Source organism: Arvicanthis niloticus, chromosome 6, assembly GCF_011762505.2.
Source record: "Arvicanthis niloticus isolate mArvNil1 chromosome 6, mArvNil1.pat.X, whole genome shotgun sequence".
NCBI classification, from domain to species: Eukaryota; Metazoa; Chordata; class Mammalia; order Rodentia; family Muridae; genus Arvicanthis; species Arvicanthis niloticus.
In genome coordinates this window covers 59,716,753-59,740,942 of record NC_047663.1, presented here as the reverse complement: position 1 = coordinate 59,740,942, position 24,190 = coordinate 59,716,753, and the positions used below count along the sequence as shown (strand labels likewise).

Sequence of the window (24,190 nt, the reverse complement as noted above, 5' to 3'; positions counted from 1 at the left end):
GTCTTGGTTCCGTTAGGGGATTTGGGAGTTGTTTGAGAGCATCAAGACTGTGAAGAAAAATGGGATCAAAGAACAAAGCGCAGAATGGGCAGATCCTGGAGAATGACTGGGCTGGTCAGAAATTTGTGAATGAAAAGATAGAGAAATCCACCTAGCCTATCTCCAACAGGCTCCTTCCTCTTTTAAAACATTACCCTAAACTGTCAATACTTGTTTTCTAGACTGCAAGGAAAACAAGGCAGTAAGTCTGTCCAGGGAACTGCTGGACTGCTCGGAACCAGAATAGTCCTGAGGATGTATGTGCGATATGAAAAACTGGAGAGGACGATGTACAGAAAGAAGGGAGAACGAGACACCAGTGTCTGTGGAAAGATGGTTGGCAAAGGAGAACAGGCCAGGAAGCATGGGCAGGATCTCAGAGGTTCCAGAACCAAGGAGCTGAGACAAACATGGGCTGAAAGGCTGAGGAGTGAGGTTTGAATGTTCTCAGCAGTGATAAACATTTGGATACTAATGAGAGATTACAGGTGTCAGGGTGTCAAGAGTAGGAATTAATCATACTTCCAATAACCAGAACAGAAATACTCATGTCCCTAGTTGCAGAGATTTTAAGGCAGCCAGTCTCAAACTGCAGTCTAATCAGCAGCAGCTGTAATCTGCTGTGAAAATTCTCAGGCTCTACCCAGACCTACTAGATCCGAAACCTTGGAGGTCAGCTAGGCAGCCTCTGTGCTAACAAGTCTCTCTGGGGATTCAGCTACACAATGGCGTTTAAGAAAAGTGCTTTTCAGGCTGGGGATGCAGCTCAGCTGGGAGAATGCTTGCCTAACATGTCCAAAGCCCTGAGTTTGGTCATCAGCATCACACAAGCGTGTGTTTGGACATGCCTGTGCCTCTCTGGGAGGTAGGAGATTAAGGAGTTCCAAATCACTCTTCCATATAGGAAGTTGGAAACCAGACTGATGTGCTTGAGAGCACCTCAAAAACAAACAAAAAACATGACTGTTTTAAGGTATAGATGGAACCCTCCCTTCCTCCCTTTCTTTCCTTCAGTCAGGGTCTCCACAGCCCAAGCTGCCCCTAAGTACATCTTTCTGTTTCTACCTCCTAAGAGCTGGGATTACAAATGTGTGCCACCACACCCAGTTTAAGTTTTTCCTTCTTTCCTTTTTTTTTTTTTTTTTTTTTTGAGAAAGTAACAGAGCCCTGGCAGTCCTGAAACTCACTCTATAGACCAGGCTGGCCTTGAACTCAAAGAGATCTACCTGCTGCTGCCTCCCAGGTGCTGAGATTAAAGGTGAACACAACCACTTCCTGGTTGCTTAAGGTTTTTTTTTTTTTTTTTTTTTTTCCCTTTGACATCTGCTATACTAGTCAGTAGTGAGTACTGGCATCCATTACAACAGTGGGAAAGAAGGCTACTGGTTTGTCCCTGGCTGTGTGATCTTAGAGATTCCTTTGTTCTTCCAGCTTCAGTGTCACTTATTAGATAAAGAAAAAAAGTACTTACCTTATAAGTCATAAGGATCAGAGAAAATGCTTAGCACATCTTAAGTGGTCAATTATGCTGGTTATTATTATCAATAAAGAAGATTCACAAAGCCCATCACTTCATGGAGTAGTTCGATTCCCAGCTAGGTTTTTCCAAAGTCATAATTTTCTATCATGTGTGTGTGATAAACTTACGTTAACTCTTCCTGTTTTTAGCCTCTAAGAATTAACATGTCCCAAAGTTCTGCAAAGAGCCTCGAGGTCAAGGCCAATCCTACACTCTGTTTTTGTCCTGTTCAGAAACAGCCTTGCTGATCAGACAAGCTGTTTATACCCTGTTCAACATGTGCCCAAGTGCCCAAGCTCACAGCAGGCAAGTGGGATGGTACAGTGGCTGATCCTCGTAGAACGGTGAAACTGGGAAGGTATGGTAGAGAGGTGACGGCCAATAGGGCTCTGGGTGGTAGAGGAATTGAATCATGGGTCCAAAAGGCCACCCAAGTTAAAAAACAAAACAAAACAAAAAAATTAGTACATATTTTATTTACTGTTGCTGGGGTGAAATCTAGAGCCCCATGTATGCTAAGCATGCACTCTACCACTGAGAAACACCCCAGCCCAGCATGTTTTAGATGCAACTCCAAGGGTTCTAGAAGTTCATCTTACTTTCTCACCTACCATAGATACCATAAATAGTACTTAGAGTAAACACTCACCAAAGTAGCAGTTAAGCATAAGGAACAAAGGCTGCTCTTTGCCAAAACAAGAAAAAGAAAAATCTGGGTATGCTGAGTTTTGGTGGCTACCACTTAGAGCTATACCAGTCTGAAGGGCCAAGTCTTGGTCAAGTGTTTCTTTCAGCTACAAACTATTTTCATTTTAAACAGTTTTACACACACACACACACACACACACACACACACACACACCTCTATCTGCAATGTGAATATATGTGCACAGGAGGCCTGATGTGGGCAAGCAGTATACACTCTCATTGCTAAGCAATCTCTCCAGTACCTGTTTTCAGTTTTGAGACTGGGTCTTGTCTAAACTGGCCTCAAACTTAAGATCTTCCTGCCTCAGCCTTCTGTGTTCTGGAATTATAGGTGCCAGCATACCCGGTGGCTAGTACCTCTTTCATGACTGTATGTGGGATTTGTACTATGATACAGGCAGAGGTCAGTTTGGGATCATTTAGAGACCAGCCTGAAGGCACATTCAAAGAGTGGTCTTGGAACCTGAAACCAGAAGAAAAGCCATGTTGGAATCCTCACCTCTCCTTCTTCCTTGAGAAATAACTCTTTAATCTACTCCAAGATCTCTGTACCTTCCTACCTTAGCCCTAGGTTCCTCTGGTGTTGATGTGTCATCTTTAGCAAGGGGTTTAATGTATCTGGTTCAAGTTCTACAGCATCCTTACTGTGTCAAAGCAGCACTTTACTTTGCAATGAACCAAGGATATATGCACAAATCACCAGACAATAATACTGACCTTCTGGTGTATTCTGGCAGGCCCTCCCTGAACAGATACCCTTGGCATCTTTGCTTGAACCAATACCTTAAGTGCTCTTTTTGGCCTTCCCCACCTGTCCAGAGCCCACAGTACCATTCCTCCTACTCTGAGCCTCTCCCAGCCTTGCCCAAGCAAAGAGGCAGTTCCTCAGTACCTACCTGGAAAGGACTCAGAGAGTAGAGCAACTATTAATGTGACTCCCTCAAGTTGTAGCCCTGAGGAGTTAACAAGTTGTTTCCTTGCTACTTTGTGGCTCCAAGGTATAGAGGCGTGGACTAGTGTGTAGACGTGCTCAATGCCTACCCCTCAGCTGAAATGTCTTCTGTTTCTTGGTTGGTAGACAGGTTAAGAGTGAGGATCAAACTTATTCTTAGGTAGAGTATGGGGAAACATGAAGAGGCCCTAGCCTAGGATGCATGAGTTCTGATGGTAACCATCCTGCAATACAGCAGGGGCCTTTCTAAGGCATAAGTAACTTCTCAGTAAAAGAATTGAGTGTTTTAGTTCTAGCAAGTTAGGATTCCATTTCAACACTATACACAAGGTGACCAAGGCAGGCTTGCTACAGAAAAATTCTGCTCCAAAATGTCACATGGTCGTTATGTTTTAGAGCACCGTGATGGTACTTTAATCAAGATCCTTTCTGTTCCATGTACCAACAAATCACTTCAGATTCATGTAAAAAAAAAAAAAAATCCAGGTGCATTCTAAGCATACCCTAAGGATGAATGAAAACCAAGGCAAGGATACATAACTGGATGAGGTGACCAGGGAAGTCCTCAGGCTTACCAAAGCCTCCTATCTCTCAGGAGGATTATTTACCAATGCCAACTCCTGCCTAGGGAAGAACCCAGGTCATCTCCTCTTTCCAGGTGGTGACTGATTTTTCTTCTTCATGCAAAAGCCTCAAGATATAGAATTATCACTGGTCATTTCAATTAGTTCATCCCTGGCTTAAACAACCAGCATGCTAGAGAAGAGTGAAGAGGGTGAAAAAAGAAAGGCCACTGAGGGTGCTGAGTCAGGCAGAGTCTCAACAGTACCTTTAGAGACATCAGTTGCTACATCAGCTGCTTAGTTGTTGATGCTGAAACAAACCAGCAAAGAAGCCGGGTATGGAGGCTGTGTCTCTAATCCCTGACTTTGGGAGGCTGAAGCTGAACTACACAGTGAAACCTTGTCTCAAACAGCTGAAAACAAAAGCTCTAGTAGTGTAAACAATTTACATCTCAAAAAAGCCTTAAGAGATACTGGAATCCAACTGGAAAAGACTGTTTCTTGTTTCGTTGCAATTCATTGAATGTAGTTGACACCTGCTTTTCATGTAGGAATGAAGACAAGTCAAATCCCAATGCTGTCACTTTCTCAGTAGTAGGTTGACTTAATCTGCTGGCTGACAACAATGGAATAATAAGAATGAAGTTCAACTGCTTCCTTAGACTTAAAAACCCTGTCAGGGAATCATTTTGTGGATACATTGCATAGAGCCTGGAACACAGTGGGTGGGTGCTTAATGTTAGGTGAATCTTGTGCTAATTTTAAACGAGTGCAAGTATCTAACATACAATTGGTCTTATCACTTTGGATTCCTCTGCTGTACCTCACAGCAGGCAGAGCAGAAAACAAAACCAATCTCAGGTTTGCTCTTTCCCCTTAGACATAGCTTACAAATACTGACATCTTGACCTCAGAAGCACAAAATGCACAAAGAAATCACTAGAAAGTATTTTAACCCACTAGTTTAAATAGCCAAGAGCATTACAGAATTTTTTTACTTTAAAACATGCAAAGGCAGGAAACACTCAGAATCACATTTTACTCTATGACCTTTATGTTGCTTTTCACTTAAAGTTTGAAGCAATGTGAAATGGATAGAAATACTTTGTTAAAAGAACAGAATTAGCCACAATAGCACAAACACTATTAAAACCTCGTGTCTATGTCTACACCCAAACACAAGGCTATGTCCAGTAGGGGATCATGTTCTGGAGTTGTAAAACAAGTGGAAATATTAGGAAGGGTCAATATACTTCAATAGGAGAGCCATAAATGCCCTGAAAGCAGGAAGTTGACACCATTTTAAATATAATTCATATATATATATATATTTAAAATCAAACACAATTAAATAAAATATGGTTTAAGTACATGAATACTTCAGAATAACAGAGATTGGTACATAGTACCAAAAACTTATACACAGCCTTTTTGCTTCTTCTGTTGAACAGTGTGCCTCTATACAATCAATATTGCAATGAAATAAATTTTCTGTTCATTCAAGACTTTCCCAAAGACAGAAGTGATTAATAATTATGTATGTGTATGTCTATATACACACATATACGCATATACACACATACACACACACATATATATATTCTTTTGCAAATTCTGAGCAAAAGCAGTAACACCTAAGAAAACTCCCTTTCTTTCTAAGCTGTTACACACAAGGAAGCACTGGCCCTATGTGGCCAGGGAGTGTGCTTGCCAACTGGGTGGCCCCGCCCACAGCTGTGCCACCGGTGCAAAGCCAACTAAGCAGAAGGGCAGCAAGTGAGTCTCCTACTGTCTGAAGACAGAAAGGGAAAAGGCAACTGCACATTTCCCACTCACAGTGAAGAATTGGGGAGACACTCAAAAGGGAGTGCTTCTGTCCCCACCTTATTAAAAAATAAAATCAAATTTGTGAATGTGTTCTAAGTACCACATGGGAAAAAACTGGAGTGATCATTTTGTTTCCATGTATATTCTGAGGAGGGAATGAAGCACCTGGAGCATTGAATTCCTATAGAGGAATGGGTCTTGATGCTCAAGGTGAACTAAATGTGTCCTTTTGTCAGCAGAGGAGAGACTAACTTTCGCGGAGTGAAGGAAATGTGAACAGTGGATTCTGTCAGTGAAGAGAAGGGTGCATCACTGAGGCTTGACCCACAACTTGCCAGCTTTCTAAATTAATGCTTCTGTGAAGGAAGACTACACAGGAATTGTCCTCTGTTCCACAAGCTGCTGGCCCACACAGCCACTTGGAGCTACCGGCTCCAGGCAGGACCGACTCACCTGTGACCTCTAGGAGACAAGAACGAAGCACCTCTGTCATGCTTTCTGACACAGCTAGGGAAGGAATCTGCTGCAAGCATGTGGTCCCTGTCTATCCCTGTGAGTGTGGCCACTGGGAAACTAACGGTCTAGTAATGTTGCCAACACCCCTTTGTATCTCGGGACTCACTGTGTTACCGTCATGTGTGTCATCTATGTCTACATTGAACAACCGCTCTCGGACTGTCTCCCACTCTTTCCGGGAAACAACAGTGATCTAGCAGTGAAAAGAAATGCAGTGCTCCATTTTCATCGGCTGTGTTGAGGAATCCAACCAAAGGGGAAAGTTCTTATTTTTTCAAAATCAGATTTCCTTATCTCTGGTTTTGAGTCATAGCTGGGGAGAAAAGAAGAAAAAGAAAAAGGTAAGGTACATTCTTGTAGTAGGTGAGATACTATCAGCACAGATGAAAAATGCCCAGTGCTTCCTGTGTGCCAGAGCTTAGGGCATAGAGAGTACTTTTTTGTGAGGCAAAGTATTAATTATCCTCAGATATTACTGAGTTAACAGGCACTTAAAGAACCTAGGAACTTGGTTTTATTTTTCTGTTTAAACAATGACTAGTAGAATGAAACCACTTTTCTGTGTTCATGTTCATGTTCATGTATTTGCATGTGCACTTGTGTACACATCGTGTAGAAACCAAAGGTGAACTATGGGTGCCATGCTTCAGGGGCTCTCCACCTTGTGTTTTTTGAGACAGGGACTCTAAATGCCCTGGAGTTCAGCAATTAAATGATACAATGAACCCTAGGAATCTGCTTGTAAGCACCAGGTTACAAATGAATGCCACTGCATCTGCTTTTTAATGTGGGTTCTAGGGAGCAAACTCAAGCCCAAAGCACTTTACAAATGAGTGATCTCCACGTCTGTCAATGTTCTCATTTTTTAAAAGAAAATTATTTATTTATGTACATTGGTGTTTTACTTACATGTATGTCTATGTAAGGATCCCTTGGAAATGGAGTTACAAACAGTTGTGAGCTGTCACATAGGTGCTGGGAATAGAACCTGGGTCCTCTGGAAGAGCAGCCAGTGCTTGTAACTGCTGAGCCGTCTCTCCAGCCTGACATTTTTTTTTTTTTTTTTTTTTTTTGACAAGGTTCTACTTGTAGGACTCACTCAACCCTAGTAAACTTATTTGAGAAGGTAAACACATATGCAGACACTGAATAACACATTGCCTCTGACAAAAATACTACATAACTTAAATAGCCAAGGAGACTCATGAGAACTTTTTTCTGTTTTTGGAGACAGGGTTTCTCTGTGTTGTCTTGGCTGTCCTAGAACTCATTTTGTATACCAGGATGGCTTTGAACTCTCAGAGATCTGCCTGCCTATGCTACCCAAGTGCTAGGATTGAAGGTATACACCACCACTGCCTGAGAATTGTGACAGACATGACTCCCAAGACAGACCAAGCTCAGAAAGGCCATTCTCTCCTTTACAAAGAGGGGGAAGAAACAGACTGCAGAAGACATGGTTCCTGCTATTTCCAAGATGCAACAGACCCTTTAACAACTCAGTAACCACATGAGACAGTTCCCAAATACACTAAAGGAGCAAATGTATTTGAATCCAGGGAATTCAAAACAGAGATGACAAGCAGGCTACACAGACCAAGTAATCTGTATGGGCTCATGTCTGCTCACATTCATGGCCATGGAATGAGAACTAGAAAAAGATCTTCTGAGGTTCTTCTTGCCCAGTATCTCTAATCTATCACTCAAGGAAGAAAGACCTTGCAAAAGGTTGTGCATACTACTACCTAAAATCAAATCCAAAGACTGGGAGAGCGGGTTCCACCGTACAAAATGAGTTCAGTTGGCTGTGGTGGCTCATGAATATAATCCTCATGCTTACAAAAGCTGAAGTTGGAAGAGTATTATGAGTTCAAGGATACCCTGGGCTACAAAGAGAGACTCTGTCTCAAAAAATTCATCCAGGAAGTGTCAAAAATTTTTCAATTAGAAAAAAAAAAAAAAAAACAAACCTTGTTGGATTGCTTGTCTTGTTTTTTAGACAGAGTATTATTATGTGGTCAGGCATTCTCTGAGCTCCTTATATATAGCACAGGCTGGTTTTAAATTCATGATCCTTCACCTTCAGATTCCTAAGAACTAAGATTATAGGTTCTACCACCACACCTGGTTTAAAAGAACCTTCTTAGGATTGATTTCAGTTGTTGGGTCACTAGGAATGAATTCTCTCAGGTTTTGTTTGGCTTATAGAAATCCCTTTATTTTAACTTCATTTATCAAAAGATACCTTCATGTTTGATTTTTACTTATCAGGCAATTTTAAAACACTGGATCTTCTGGGTTGGTTAAGTTTTGACAAGATGATTGCTGTTCTTATCTGTACATGTAACACACCTCCAGCTATTCTAAATATCCTTTTTATACTGGAATCCAGAATTTATGTTATGTGTTCTAGTATTTTGTTTATATTTATATTGCTTCTGTATATATAAATTTACAGTTTTTATTAAGTCTGGAACTTTTTAATCATGTCTTCATGTGTTTTTTAATTATTTTTTTCAGGTATTTTTTTCTGCATTTGTGTCTCAAATGTTTGTTAGATGGTATCACATCATCCAATAGAATTATTTTTATTTAGTCATTTATTTATTTTTTTTATATATTTCTAGTCTTTTTCTGTTTGTCCTCATGCAAACATGAGTTTACATGCTTCTCAGGGTATTTTTTCTTATAGCTCCTAAATGGCAAATGATTCCATACAGGGTTATTTTCCACCTCTAATATGATTTCGTATTTCAAGAACCTTGGTTTTTATAACCTATCTTTTATTTCTCCCCATTAAATTGTTTGCCTTGACATTCTTCACTTGATTTTAGCCAAAAAGGCAGAGAAGCAATTGCTTTGACATTCTTTTTGTTTGTTTGTTTGTTTGTTTTTCAAGACAGGGTTTCTCTGTGTAGCCCTGGCTGTCCTGGAACTCACTCCGTAGATCAGGCTGGCCTCGAACTCAGAAATCCACCTGCCTCTGCCTCCCAAGTGCTGGGATTAAAGGTGTGCGCCACCACTGCCTGGCTTGCCTTGCCATTCTTATAAAATTTTATTCCATATTGTATTTTTTGAGTCTGCATGCCCCTGCGCAGGTGGTGAATCTGCTACAACAGGCTGTGGAGCTCAGGACAACTTTGTCACTCAGCCTTCTCTTTCCACCTTTACTATGTTCCATTAAAGAGGACTAGCCTTTGTTTTAGTATACAGTTGTTACTTAGAGATTAGTCTGACCTTTCCAAACTACTTTTAAATTTTGTTGAGGTCTATTAGGGCTCATTTAGCTCAAGTATTAAGACACAAATCCCCACTGTTCTGTATCCTTTGTGCTATTACTGTGGCCAGAGGAAACATCAACTACTCCTACCCCTGTCTTTCAGGCATCATTTGGCATGTAACTTTTGGGGGGTTGTCCTTAGAGATAAGCGTTTTCCTCCACATCCATGCAGATTGGTTTCTGTCCAGGCCAGTGACTTGAGGCCCTCCTCAAGTTCTCTGTACCTTTTATTTTCTGGACAGTATCTTCTTTTCTGATGTTCTGTCTCATAACTGCTATAAGTAACTGCATCAAGCTTTTCCTCTCTAAACTTCCTTTTCTCAGTTCAGCAGATCTCCTGGGATCTGTTCAGATTTGCCTTCTCTATTTCAGAAGCCAATTCTCAACAGTGGGCTAGGGCTCACTTCAGTCTTACTTCTTTCAGGGATTACAGTCCCATATGCTCAATGTCCATGATCTAGAAACAGTTTGCACTTAGTTCATCAGCCTTGCAGTGCCTTATGATGAGAAAGGTACTTTCTATAGCAGTTAGTTCTTCAGGGGCAAATACACAAGGATTCTAATGACGTGTGTGTGTGTGCATGTTTATTGATTTATTTATAAAAGCTAGGTCAAGGGCAGAAATACAGTTCAGTTGTTAAAAGTGTCTGCCTAACATTCACAAAGCCCAAGGGTCGCTCCTCAGCACTGTACAAACTAGTTGTGATGGCACATCTTATAATTCCAGCAGTCAGGAGGTAGAAGTGGGAGGATCAGAAGGTCCAGGTGAACTGGCCACAAGACTCTGAGGCTAGCCTGGGCTACATTGTGACCCCATCTCAAACCAACAACACTAACAAAAGGCTAGGTCAGAATAGAAGTAACCCTTACCTTTGTAGTCTTCTCTAGTGGTTGATCATGGTGTGCCTGCTGCATAACATCACTCACTATCATTTTTGCAATCTTCCAAGCTAATTCTTCTTGGGCCTAAAAGAAGTAATTCAAACTGTTGATAATAACCATTGATCAGGAGGATCAAAATACATATAGTTGGTCTTCTAAGCATGCTTACCACTGGATAAAAGTACCTTCCAGTATGTCCAAGAATCTGGGTACCTCTGACTATGATATATAAATATGACATTCAGTGTCTTTCAGGGTTAGCTACTGAGTAAGTAGCCAACATGGCAACTACTTTCTATGTTTGATGGTCAAATAGAACACTTTTTTTCCCCACTATCATCTCTCACTGTATTTAACCAAGCTAAAGCAAGCTTCTTCAACTGAAAATGACAAGAACACATCTCAACTTTTGTCTCTGCACTCATGACCTGGTGTGGTGATAGAAACCTGAGCCTAGATTTATGTCTCAGTGACCATAGTCTCTGGGTTGAAGATACTTTTACTGTTCACACCAAGCACTGACTAAATGTAAAAGAGCATTTCTTATTACAAACAGGGTAAGAGAACACCGATATGATCTGCATTAGAAGGAAACCAACAGAGGAGAGCACGGAGCCTTCCTTAGGCAAGGGCAGGCCTTTTGCTGTCATGAGCACTTACTAAAGACTTACCTCATCAGTATTTCCTTGCACCCACTTCTTCATAGCCTGTGAGAACATGAATCCTAGTAAACAAAGCCAAAATAAATATGGAATTCAAGTGTAATCTTACATTACAAATGTTTTTAGGAGATGCCACTTAGACACACATTGCTTCTATAACAGAGTGTTTAGAACTTTGTGAAAACTGATTTAAAAATGCTTCTGAAGAGCTGTTTCAGAGGTCTGGAGTTTTCTTCTGCTTTTCTTACCAGATGAAGAGGTTAATGTTAGACTTGTAGTAAACACTGAAAACAAACAAACACCTTTCAACATAATGTTTTGGTATAAGAATCTACCAACACATCAGGAGACTGACAGATGTTTTCCTTTTCAGTCTAAAGGATTCCTTCGAATATTTCCTTTCTTTAAATAAACATTTTATGTATTCATTTATTTTTAAAGAAAGGAAATATTCATTCATTCTTTCTTTCATTCATTTATTGAATGATTGGGGTTGGTGGGAAAGTGTAAGAGTAGAGATCAGAGGACAACTTAGAGAAATGGTTCTGTCCTTCAGCACGTGTGACCTGAGAACTGAACAAAGGGTGTCACATTTGACACAAATGCCTTCACTCTCTGAACCATCTCTTAGGCTCCGGTAGATTAATTCTTAAGGTTCATTAACAGAGATGAGCCTAGACATACCATTTACAAAAAATACAAAATCCAGATCTTTTTCCTTCAATACTTTTTATCATTGAAGGTTTTTTTTTTTTTAAAGAAAAAAATTGCTAGGCAGTGGTGGTACACAGCTTTAATCTCTGCACTTGGCTGAGGCAGATCAGTTTGAGTTTAAGGCTGGCCTGGTCTACATACACAGTGACATCCAAGACATCCAGAGCTACAAAAGAAAGATCCTGTCTCAAAAAACAAAACAACAAAAAGACTTACTTATTTGTTATTATTTGTCTGTGCATGTGAGTGAAGAATTTCATTGAAGCCAGAAGCACTGGATCCTCTGGAGGGGGAGTTATAGGTGATTTTGAACCACCACATGTAGATGCTGGAAGCCAGATTCCAGTCTTCCACAAGCAGCAAGAACTCTTAAGAGTACTCTCTCTAGTACTCACTTTAAGGTTTTAAATACTAGTCTGATCATCAGTTACTGCCTCACAGAGGCAATAAGGCCCTAATACTAAATTCTCACATGGCTGCTGAATTACACGCCCTACCCTACCTCCTATCAGGCTCCCCTGCAGACTTGCGCAGTGAGTAGTCCCCTTTGCTGACACTTTCCAGTGCACATGTATTTGGCTCCTTTTCTACCACTTCTTCAGGATAATACTGCCAACCTCCTTTATTAATCCATTTTCTTTGATGCATCTCATCCCTTCCCATGGCTTTAAACTTCCTATATGCCAACAATGAAGAACCTCCTCTGTTTGCCACAAATCTATACTTCTAAATGATCTAATAGGCATTTCAGATATAACATACTCTAACCAAGCTTGTGTGCCTGCCACTCAACCTTATGTTTCTCTTCTACTGTCTCTAATTTAATCCCATGATAAGATCCTTGTCTGGTATGTAGGAGCCTTTGGATTCATTGCAATAATATTAACCAGAAACAAACAATACAAACACCTTCTTCATTCACATATGAAATCTGCCACCAAACTTTACCTGAGAATGCAATCTCTCAACTTCAACCTTGTCTAGACTCTTCCTTATAATTCTTATCTCACTCAAATCTCATTCTCCTTAGAACCAGTCTACGGACTGATAATCTTCTTGATAGCCACCTCTCACCACCAGCACTATTTCCTTCAAATTTTACCACCAGAGAAATGATTCTAGTCATTAGTCAGCTCTGAAACTCAGTACCTACTAGTTAGGAGTTTAATCTCCTTAACAAGGCATAGAAGGACTCTCCCAAGACAGATGCAGAAGGGGCACCAGTGAAGGAATACACGCTCACATCTTTTTGTAATTCTTTCTTGTTATGATTTCAAGATTTATTATTGTTGGTGTTGTTTTGAGACAGGTTTTCTCTGTGTGGCCCTAGCTGTCTTGGAACTTGCTTTGTAGACAAGGCTGGCCTTGAGCTCAGAGAACCACCTGCTTCTGCCTCCCAAGTACTGGGACTACAGGTATGAGCTACCACATCTAGCTATTTTTATTATTTTTAAATTGTGTGTGTGTGTCCACAGAAGTGTCAGATCTCCTAGAGCTGGAGTTAGAGATGGTTGTGAGACATCTGCCTTTGAATGCTGGGAACCAAACTTGAGTTCTCTACAAGGGCAGAAAGTGTCCTTCTAAGCCATCTCTCTAGCCACTTGCAATTTTTTTAAAATATAACTTCTCAATTTACTTTGTTTGCCCTGAAATAAAGGTTCGAACAGTCTCACAAACTTCTAAGATATACACAAACCTTTTTTTAAAAATTAAAAACATACTTTATTACTAATAATTATTATTAATGTAATTACTACCATTACCACTGAGGGGCACAAAAATGTCCTATGACCCAAGTATAGAGCTCAGAGAGCAATTCTGTGGAGCTAGTATGCATTCTGGGATTGAACTCAGCCTGCCACGGAAAAGTTTCACTGAGCCAAGTTTCTGGGCAACTTTCTCAAAACTAAATCCTTTTCTCTGTGCTCTGTTGAGGTCTTTTGCTATGTCTTATAATGCTAAATACTAGCCCACAAGGCCTGGTTGCCCCTAGAGAATCCGCACATAGACTCAAGTGACACAGTGTAACCTTGTCCCCTAAGTTATCCCTGATTGATGAATAAAATTGCCTACAGTCTATAGCTGGGCAGAAGAGAGATAAGCAGAGTTTTTGGTTTCCAGGCTTGGAATCAGAGGCAGGAGAGCACCAGAGGAAAGAGAGATGATGAAGAGAGGACAAGATGACATGGGGCAGGAATCATGAAAACATGGCCACGAGGGCTGGCCAATTAGAGTTAAGAGTTGCCCAGAGGGAACACGACAAGTTCTAATTCAGGGTTACTGATACAGAAGTAAATTCTAATAGCTTAGAGGGTAGCTAACTGACTAGCTCTAGTGCTATATAAAGTCTTATTATAAATATAAAGGTTGTGTGTCTTTTATCTGGGAACTGAATAATCAAAGGCAGGGCAGACCCTTGATTGAGATGAAACATTTACTACAATGGTGCTCTGTTCACCAGGGTTTCACAAGACAAATCAGAATTGCTGGCCAATAAATGACAAAAACTCAAAGGGAGTTGAACTATAAAAACTCTAGCCGAAGATATTCTTTGTCAAAACCCTAGAGATGCTATTGTGAAGATAGTGTAAACTGTCAAACCTGACTGAACCTAGAATTCAAGGTAAGTCCTGCCCAGTGAGGGGAGGGGGGCACCACTCTCTGGCTAGGGTTCTGGACTGTACAAATGAGGAGAGGGAACTGAGTAACTGCATGTGCCATCCTTCCTGCTCTTGGCTGTGGATTTGAAGTGGCTAGTTGCTCTAAGCTCCTGCCTGGAGCTCCCGGCCATGATGGACTGTACCCTTGCCCTTCCTCCCTTTAGTTGTTTTGATAGATTACTTTATGATAAGATAACAAACCATTAATCTGCTGTGATTGCTAAAACCACAGCCTCCTTAGTTTCCAGTTTCTTCATTTATAGGAGTAAGCATATACACAGATGCATCATCTAAACTTTATGAGATTAAAAATTCTAGTAAATATCCACTATTAAAGTCTGAGCAGGGAGGAAGGACTTCTTTTGAGTATCTGTAATCAAAAAGGCTATGCAGATAAGAAAACTTATCTGTGCAAAAGGCAACCTAGTTTTAAAAAATGACTTTGTTTTGAAATAAATATACCTTCTAATTTTATCACTCAAATAATTACCAATTAAAATTTAAAATTAATTTACCAACAAATGTCAATTAATATCTGTTGCACACAATTTTAGAAACAAGGAATATATTGTCAAATAAAGGTTAAGACAATATCATTGAGTTCTCAGTGCTGATGCTGTAGTTACACAGGAATAAGAATACAACAGTAAGCTCTTGGCTTATGCAGGCAAGGAAAACTTTTGTGAAGAGAGAAAACTGAGGTAGGAGGAGCCAATCACTGCACATAGTCCACAGCAGGGCAGCTACAGAAGGCTGCACGAAGGCAGAGACATCAGAACTGCAAAGGACAGCCCATTGAGAGCTTGGCTTGTGAAAAAAGGAATAGTTCAAAGTAGAAGCCAGAAGAGGGCAGTCATGGGTTATAACAGGAAGGACAGACTTTATTTTAAGCACAGTAGGTTGATTGCCTCAGGAAGGAATAGGTAGATGATGAAGCAATAAAATGTGAAGACACTCAACCATGCTGCATTCTCTAGTCCAGTCTTCAGTGATTGTTTCACAGTGGAGATAAGGGGGATAAAGTGTAAAATTGCATGCCCTTCCACTTTGCATGCTTAATTGCTACTCAACTTCCTGAAGATCTTTTCAAGTGGTATTTTAATATTTAATTTCAATATTATGGAGAGTCTCAAACTTTGGCCTGGAACTCACCACTGTAGACCAGGCTGGCCTCAAACTCAGAGATCTACCTACCTTTGCCTCTGCTTCCCACATGTTGGATTAAAGGAGTGCTTCACCATACCAACATGGACTTTGAACAATACCATATACAAATAATTCCTACCAAATGTATAATTTCCAGTTTATAAGAAATAACAAAGAGAATACAGTGAGTAGCATAAAGAGGTGAAGAATTCTGGGATTAGCCTGATATGTTTAACAGGTCAGAGACCTAAGAAAGGAAACAAGTTGCTGGGCAGTGGTGGCACACGCCTTTAATCCCAGCACTTGGGAGGCAGAGGCAGGTGGATTCTGAGTTGGAGGCCAGCCTGGTCTACAGAGTGAGTTCCAGGACAGCCAGGGCTATACAGAGAAACAAAAAATCAAAAAACTAAACAAAAAAAAAAAAAAAAAAAGAAAGAAAGAAAGAAAGAAAGGAAACAAGTCAAGAAAACCTGACAGATCACATTCTTTTATTTATAGCTCTGGTATTTAGCATAATGTTTAGTATTCAGGATGACTGAAGTATTTTCTCAGTGTAACACAATCAATCTCTATGTTCCTGTATCCCCAAAGCATAAGTGACTTAAAGAGCCATCTTGACAACCAGAGAAAGTAGCAGTGGATATTCATTTATACACATATACAGTTTGTTGTACATACAAACTGCCTAATTTCCTAGTCATCATTTTATGTAATATATCTCAATTAAAAATTCAAGTAACCAGAGAGTTGGATCAGAGGTTACAAGCACTTGTTACTCTTGCAGAAGACCTGGGTTCAGTTCCCAGCACCACATGGTGATTCACAATCATCTGTAATTCCAATTTCAAAACTCACAACTCTGTTTTGCCCTCCATAAGGACCAGGCATGCAGATGGTACATATACACACATGTGCAAATTCAAACAAACAAAACCCCATAAATATCTTGATGGATGGAACTGCTGACAGAGATGTAATCCTGTTGCCTGTTTTTCTACTATAACACAAATCAAACTGCTCTTCTACTATGTGCCTAACTTATAAGCACCACCACTCAGGGTTAGGTATTGACAAGATGCCTTTCTACTTCTCTTCAACTGCTATGTTCTATTTCCAAAATGTTGAGGAATATTTTATCACACTGTGAGATTGTATTGTTTACTGAAAAAAAAAAAATCCCCCAAAAACCTGTTTCTAGTTGTGATAAGGCTCAGCTCTTGGCTGGAATATAGACACACCCTTAGTACACACTTTTAATCCCAAAGAATGAAAGTAAGTTCATTTGTAGAAGGAAGCAGCCATGTTTGAAAGTGATGTCTAATTGAGTGGAAAACAAATGACAAATCAAAAAGATCTGACAGAATAGGATGTGCCCAATTCTCTTGAGGAGAGAGAAAAGGGAAACTCTAAGAGGGAACAGTGAAGAAAGAAGCCAGTTTTACTGGGACAGAGAGAGTACAGAGTACAGAGACAGGTTGCAGAGTTAGAACAAGCTAGATACAGGTGAAGACAGAACAAGTCAGAGAATGAGAAAGAGTCAGAAAATTAAAACAGATTGCTAGAGTTAGTCTGAGGCCAAGCAGAGCAAAAAGTCAGAGGCTGCCGGGCAGTGGTGGCGCACGCCTTTAATCCCAGCACTTAGGAGGAGGCAGAAGCAGGTGGATTTCTGAGGCCAGCCTGGTCAATAGAGTGAGTTCCAGGACAGCCAGGGCTACACAGAGAAACCCTGTCTCAAAAAACAAAAAACAAAAAAAACAAAACAAAACAAAACAAAAAGTCAGAGGCTGAGAGACAAGCAAGTTTGAATCAGTCAGCATGGAAAGGAGTTTTTTGAGCCAGAACAGCTAAGTTGAACCATCCAGCCAGGGTTCAGAAAGAGTTATAAAGGGTAAGCTTCTTCAGCAGTAAGTCTCAGAGGCTGAAAACATTCTAGGCCTAGATTAGATTGTGTGGAGGCTAGAAGCTTCCAGGACTAAGCCTAGGTTAGCAGACTGAGGCAGTAAACCTCTAAAACCGGAATTACATCAGAATAAAAGATATTTTTATACCAAATTGCTGCTAGAACAATTCCTTCATTAACAGAACTCATGTGACATCACCTCCCTAATCCAACATGCCATGAGTCTCCATCACCCTCTAAACTTAGCAGTGGTCCTCACCACCATCTACCTGCCAATCTTTTTTCTGCTCACTCTACTCCACACACACACTGGTCCTGTCCCTTGATCATGTGTGTGATGGTTTATATATGCTCGGCCATTAGAAGGTGTGGTCTTGCTGGAGTCGGTGTGTTACTGTGGGCGTGGGCTTTAAGACCCTTCATCCTTGCTGCATAGAAGTCAGTATTCTGCTAGCAGCCTTCAGATGAAGATGCAGAACTTCCAGGACTAAGCCTAGGTTAACTGAGGCAGTAAACCTCCAAAGCCAGAATTACATCAGAATAGAAGATATTTTTACACCCTGTGGCTGGAATACAGACACACCCTTACTATATACACTTTTAATCCCATGTAGGGAGCCACGGCGAGCGGTGACAACATTCGCCATTACAAGATGGCGCTGGCATCCAGTGCTCCCACAAGTAAACAACTAAACTGTGCAGGTACAAGAGGCGAAAGCGCGTCAAGTCACTGCCCATCCCAGGGCGTAATATGGGGTGATGAGTGAACAGCCAATCAGAAGTGAACACGCCACTCTAGGGTGCATATAAGCAGTGCCTTTTCCGGGCTTGGGGTCTTCCGCTTCAGCTGATACAAGAATAAAGCCTCGCTGTAGTAACTACCCAAACACTGCCTCCCGTGTCTCTCTTGCGGCTGAGGGGATTTGGAAGGGGTGCGGAACAATCCCAAAGAATGAAAGTAAGTTCATTTGTAGAAGGAAGCAGCCATGTTTGAAAGTGATGTCTTTCATCACTGTCATTTGTGGAAGACAAATGACAAATCAGAAAGATTTGACAGAATAGGATGTGTCCAACTCTTTCAAGTTGAACCTCTGAACCTGTAAGTCAGCCCCAATTAAATGTTGTCCTTTATAAGACTTGCCTTGGTCATGGTGTCTGTTCACAGCAGTAAAACCCTAACTAAGACAATGTGATATTCTCCAATTCAGCCCTCTACACATTCCTTCAACTGAAATGCTGCTGGACAGAAACCTCTCTCCTAGAACCTTGGCCCACCCTAAGCTGAGGCTACCCTTCATGAAGATTACCTTTCAGAGATGACTTCCCACTTCCCTGACAATGTCTTACCTTGCATTTTATGCTTAGAGCTAAGTATTAACCATGTGTATAAGCTGTGTTTACAGTCTCCTTCACTGTCACATGAGTTACACAGAGAACACAGCTAAACAGAGAAAACAGAATGCCTGTTTCCTCCTATGCCTGAGAGTTCCATAGGCACAGTAGATATTTCATTAGTCTTCAGAATAAATGATATAAAAAGACTAAATAATTAGAATGAGTAGAGATAAAGAAGAACTCAAAAATCACTTCTGGGGCTATGGGCACAGCTCAGTGGTAAACCAATGCTTAATTAACATGTACCAGGAACTGGGTGTAATCCCTGGCATTCAAAAACATGTGTTACATTTTTTGTTTACTCTCTACACTCTTTTCGGCAGAACATCTTAGACATCTCTGATAAAACAGGAAATAAATGGATTATTTGGATAAATAAAGTCAACTAGAAAACAGACTCTCTTGTTCTTTATTACTTCAATAACTTTGGTATTATTTTCTTTGAAAATGTATATATGAAAAGAGTAGATCATGCATCAAAATAGCAGTAAAATTCTTTATCAAAATATAACTGCATTAAGGAACTGGGAGATGGCTCATCGAGTGAAGCTCTTGCAGTGCAAGTGTGAGTACCTGAGTCCCATCCTCAGCACCCATGTGATAACCAGGTGTGTTACTGTGTGAATGCAATCCTAATGGTAAACTAGAGAGGAGGGGGAGATGCCCACACTCATTTCTAAACATTACACACACATGCACCCATTCATACACCCCACATTAAGAAGAGGAAAAAAAACAAACCAAATTTTAAAATAGGGAAAGCACAAGGGAAAGCAGTGCTATTAAATCCAAAAGGGAAAGTAACAACAGCTTCTATTTTAAACCTAATAAAGTGGGCATTTTCTTTTTACAAAGTTAGTATCATTTACTCAATACAGTACAGTTGATCCAATCATGATGACAAGATGTCATCTGAATGGATTCTTATTTGTTCCCAAAATTTTCCTGTATGAATCAATTGTTTGGAACTAGAATCAGTCATAAATAATACATTTTTATGAAAGAACTCTTGAAAGAACAGCCAGGTGTGGTGGTGCATATGCACCTTTCATCTCAGCAGCCACATGTCTGAGTTCTAGGCCAGGTAGGGCTATAACGAAAAAAAGGTGGGTGGGTGGGTGGGGGGACTAAGTGGAAACAGACAAACTTGAGGGGCTGAGGAAGGGGCTCAGTGGGAAAGGCGCTCAAGGTATTCAGAACCCAGATCCTACATAAATAGTCAGGTGTAGCAGTACACCCCTGGAACCTCCCTGCTGGGCATAAGGTGGTGGAGATGGCTGGGCTGGGAGGGATTAGCCAGCTAGCCTAGTTGAAAGGCAAGTTTCCAGTTTTGTTAGTAGAGACCCTGTTTCAAACAGTAAGGTGAAGAAATCACTAAGGAAAACACTCCTATATCAATCTCTGGCTTCCACTCCTGCCTGTGTGAGTGAGTGAACATAAGTTCATCAATTGACCACATACACACAAAAGAAAAAAAGGTTTTAGTCTAAATCTTAAGGCTTCACCAAGCCATTCTTTTACAAACCGTTAGACAAAGGCTTCGGATTTTAACTTATTATCTTCCATACATATTTCTTAATAATTTTCAGTAACTGAGGAAATTTAATAAACTAAAGAGTTATAAGATCAGCTTCAAGGCCAACCTGGACTCTCCTACTGCTATGCTTTCTGTAGAGGCAAAGTTAAGTTGACTAACTTTTTATTCAAAGGAAGAGATCTTTGTAGAGGTACACAAATTCCTCACACGCAGGTGTGTCTATAAACACCGAGTAAAAACATGGGAGTTACAACCACTTTAAACCTTCTAATAGTCCTTCACTCAGAGTTAGTATCTTATGTGAACAAAAGCTTAATATGAAAAATAAAAAACTACATACAACCTTTTGATTTCTTCACATCAGGTTCAGGCTCAGACTCTCGGATGAACTGTCCCAAGTCACTAACTCTCCCAAAGGACATCTTCCTAAATACAATGAAAACACAAATATCATTTCTAAAATTCAAAGTTAAATAGATAGCTAAAGCTGGAGCTACAGCTCATAATGACTCAAGTTATTTAAAGTGAGGCTTATTTGAAATAGAGCCTCTTTTCATAAAGACTGAAAGACTCTTAAGTCAACGGAATTCCTTTAAAACCCTAAAAAGGTTTATGAAACATAACACTAGGTGACTTACAGTTGTAAAATTCATATAGAGAATAGGCACAAGACTAGCCAAGACAATTTTGCAAAAGAATAAAAAAGTCTGATTTGCTCTACATGATCAAAAAGATGACAAGTCCGGGATGAAACTGTAGTTCTGTAGTACACTGTATGCCAGCACAGGTGAGGCCCCGGGCCCAACAGGAAATACTGAAGACCAAACAAAACTAAACCAACCAACCAAACCCCTCCCCTAAACTCATGAATGAAATCACTAAGCAGAACAAAGTATACTACTATTGTAGAAAGTGAGCAGTGGGCAATGCTGTGATGGAGTTTAGAGCGATTACCTGAACAGGGAGGGAAGAACACCACTTTTGAGTGATTACAGCGAACAACAAGCTATGTGTGCTTACTGCAACAAGCTCATTTTTTATTTAAAAACCAACCAACCAAACAAACAAACAGAAACAGAAAAAGAAAAGCTGTTTGTAATTACAATTTAAAAGAAGAGAAGAATGTGTTCTGGTACCTATGTATTCCTTTACTTTGGAAAAGGGGTCTTATTTTACAGATACTCTTTCTAGGCCTTCTCATCTTATATATGCTGTGTATGTATGTCAATATACCAACAGACACAATGTATTTGCCTTGGGAAAAACTTACGTAATGTACATTTTTATATAAAAAATACTAAATTCAACATTTTGCAACTGAGACTGCTGGGAATTTTTTGTTTTTGTTTTTTTCTTTTTTTTGGTGAGACAGAGTCTCTATGTAGCCCTGGCTGTCCTGAAACTTGCTAAACTTGCTAGAGAGAGAATATCTGACTGCCTCTGCTGTAACTAAAGGCATGAGCCATCAGTTACCAATTGACTTTCTTAAGTCAGGTTCTAAGTAAATGAGCAATTCCACCATATTAAATTTCATCTTCAAGAAAGAGCCCATGTGGACTTTGTTCAGGGGTGTGTGTATGTGTGTGTGTGTGTGTGTGTGTGTGTGTGTGTGTGTGTGTGTGTGTGTGTGCACGTGCACACCTATGTATGGAAGCCAGAGGGTGATTTCAGGTGTTTTCGTCAATCATTCTCCACTGTATCTATTAATGTAAATTTGTATCCAGTGTATTTACATATATAGTTAGGGAGTGGGAGGCTCATACAACATGACACCTGTGTTAGGTCAAAGGAAAACTCACAGAAGTCAGTTATTTCCTTCTACCATGTGGGTCTCGGGATTGAACTCAGGTAGTCAGGCTTAGTTAGCACCAATTGTTTTTACCCACTGAGCCAACTGGCCCCATCCACCTTACTTTTTGAGCCAGGCCTTAAAACTGAACAGAACCCTGCTTGAGTTTGTTGAATCAGTTAGACTGGATGGCCAATGTGCCCCAGGGATCCTTCTGTTTCTCCAGTCTGAAATGAAAACCACCCTCTTCGTGGCTTTTTTATGTAGGTATGTGGACTCAGGTCCACACACTTGCACAGGAAGCACTTCATCTACCATTTTTAAATAATTTAAAATCATTTAAATGACCACTATGATTGCTAAACATGACTTAAAAGCTAGAGAGATAAGATGGCTTGGTGAGTAAAGACACTTTTAGCAGCAAGCCTGGAAACCAGAATTCAAACCCAGATAACCGTGAGAAGACAAAACCAACTCAACAAAGTGGTATTCTAACCTCCATATCTGTAACATGACATGTGTGACCACATATGCACAGTCACACACAGACACAAAAAAAGTTACTACAAAGTTGACACAGACAATGTGAACTTTCAAAGACAGTGTGATTAAAGTTTTTGTTTTCCTTCAAGGTTTTTTTCTAGATTTCTCAGTCATCCAAATGCCACTGTTAATTTCTGACAAAAGCATTAAAGCATGGTGAAATCTCTTTCACAAACTGCTAAGATCAAGGACTGAACAGGATAAGTAATCAAATCTATATACGTTTATATGTTCATCAAACACTCTGTGTACACATACACAGAGCAGGGCTTATACAGTCATCAAATATACTTAAGAAGGAAGTCACTTTTTAAGATATTTCAGAAAGTGAAACATCTTACTGTCTTTTCATTCTAGGCTCAAAAGAACAACCAAGTTCATTCTCAGATACAAAGAAGTAACTCAGTTTCTTAAGTATTAACTATGTAGCGCTCAATCTCAGCTTCTTTTTTTTTTTTTAATACTTTTTTTTTGTTCCTATTTTCAATTTTAAGATCAAGACTTTTACAAAGCTAAAATGGCCAGACATGGTGGCACCTCTAATCCCTGCCTTTGGGAAGCTGAGGCTGGCAGATCTCTGTGAGCCTCATCTATGTACTGAATTCCAGACCAGTTAAGACTACATAGTGAGACCCCTTCTCAAAATAAATAAGTGAATAAATAAAACAGGTAAAATGTAAACCAGATGGAATGTGTCCAGCAGACAGCCGAGACTGCAATATGTAACTATGGCATCATCAATCTGGGACACAAGAGTGGAGTGCTGATGGAATGGTGTGCATCCAGTGCTTCTGACATCAGACACTATTTTAAATGCTTTTCATGCATTACTTCATTTATGTCCTTCAGTGAGTTGGAGTGTTACATCTGAGTCACTAGAAGACTGAGTAGCATGCCTAGACACAGATAGAACTGAAAATTCAAGAAGCCCTCCATGGACCTCCTTTAAAAATACTTTTTTTTTGTAAATGTATTGTTGTTATACATGTGGCTGGTATGTGTATGAATTCAGCTCTGCATTTGCTACAGCATGCATTGGAGGTCAAATGAAAACTTTGGGGAGTTGATTCTCTCCTTCTACCATGATTCCAGGAACTGACTGAACTCAGGTCTTCAGGCCTGCTGGTCCCAGAGCCATCCTTTTTGTTTTGTTTGCTTGTTTTGTTTTGTTTTGTTTTGTTTTTTCAGACAGGATCTCACTATGTAATGTTGGCTGGCCTGGAATTCACTATGGAGACCAAACTGGCCTTGAATTTACAAAGATCCATTTGTGTTGGTCTCTTGAGTGCTGAGATAGGTAGGCCACAATGCCTGGCTTCCTTTAAATATTATATTACAGGGCATGTGAAAATGTTGAGCATTTAAATTTTTTTTTAAATGTAAAAGATGCTAAATTTTACACACGAGTTAAGCTTACCCTGCATATGTTCGTTGATATAAAGATTCTGGGTCCAGACTTGCAGCATCCACAATTATTGCTTCATCAAAATTTTTCAGAATTTTAATACTGGCTTTTTTCACACTAGACTACAACAGAAATTATAAATTATTAGTATAT

The 24,190-nt window shown here is 40.1% G+C and overlaps 1 protein-coding gene across 1 annotated transcript in view; it reads right to left on the bottom strand.

Annotated features, from left to right (window-relative positions):
* Nucleotides 1-1,653: 1,653 nt before the first annotated feature.
* Akap10 (A-kinase anchoring protein 10) overlaps nt 1,654-24,190 on the bottom strand; it is a 60,163-nt gene continuing 37,626 nt past the window's right edge. The window contains exons 11-15 of the mRNA XM_034505587.2: nt 24,050-24,159; nt 20,644-20,726; nt 10,958-11,010; nt 10,275-10,370; nt 1,654-6,437 (exon numbers count right to left, since the gene is read on the bottom strand). Coding sequence (XP_034361478.1) covers nt 6,432-6,437; nt 10,275-10,370; nt 10,958-11,010; nt 20,644-20,726; nt 24,050-24,159 — 348 coding nt within the window. The 3' untranslated portion in view covers nt 1,654-6,431. The remainder of the gene's footprint in view (nt 6,438-10,274; nt 10,371-10,957; nt 11,011-20,643; nt 20,727-24,049; nt 24,160-24,190) is intronic.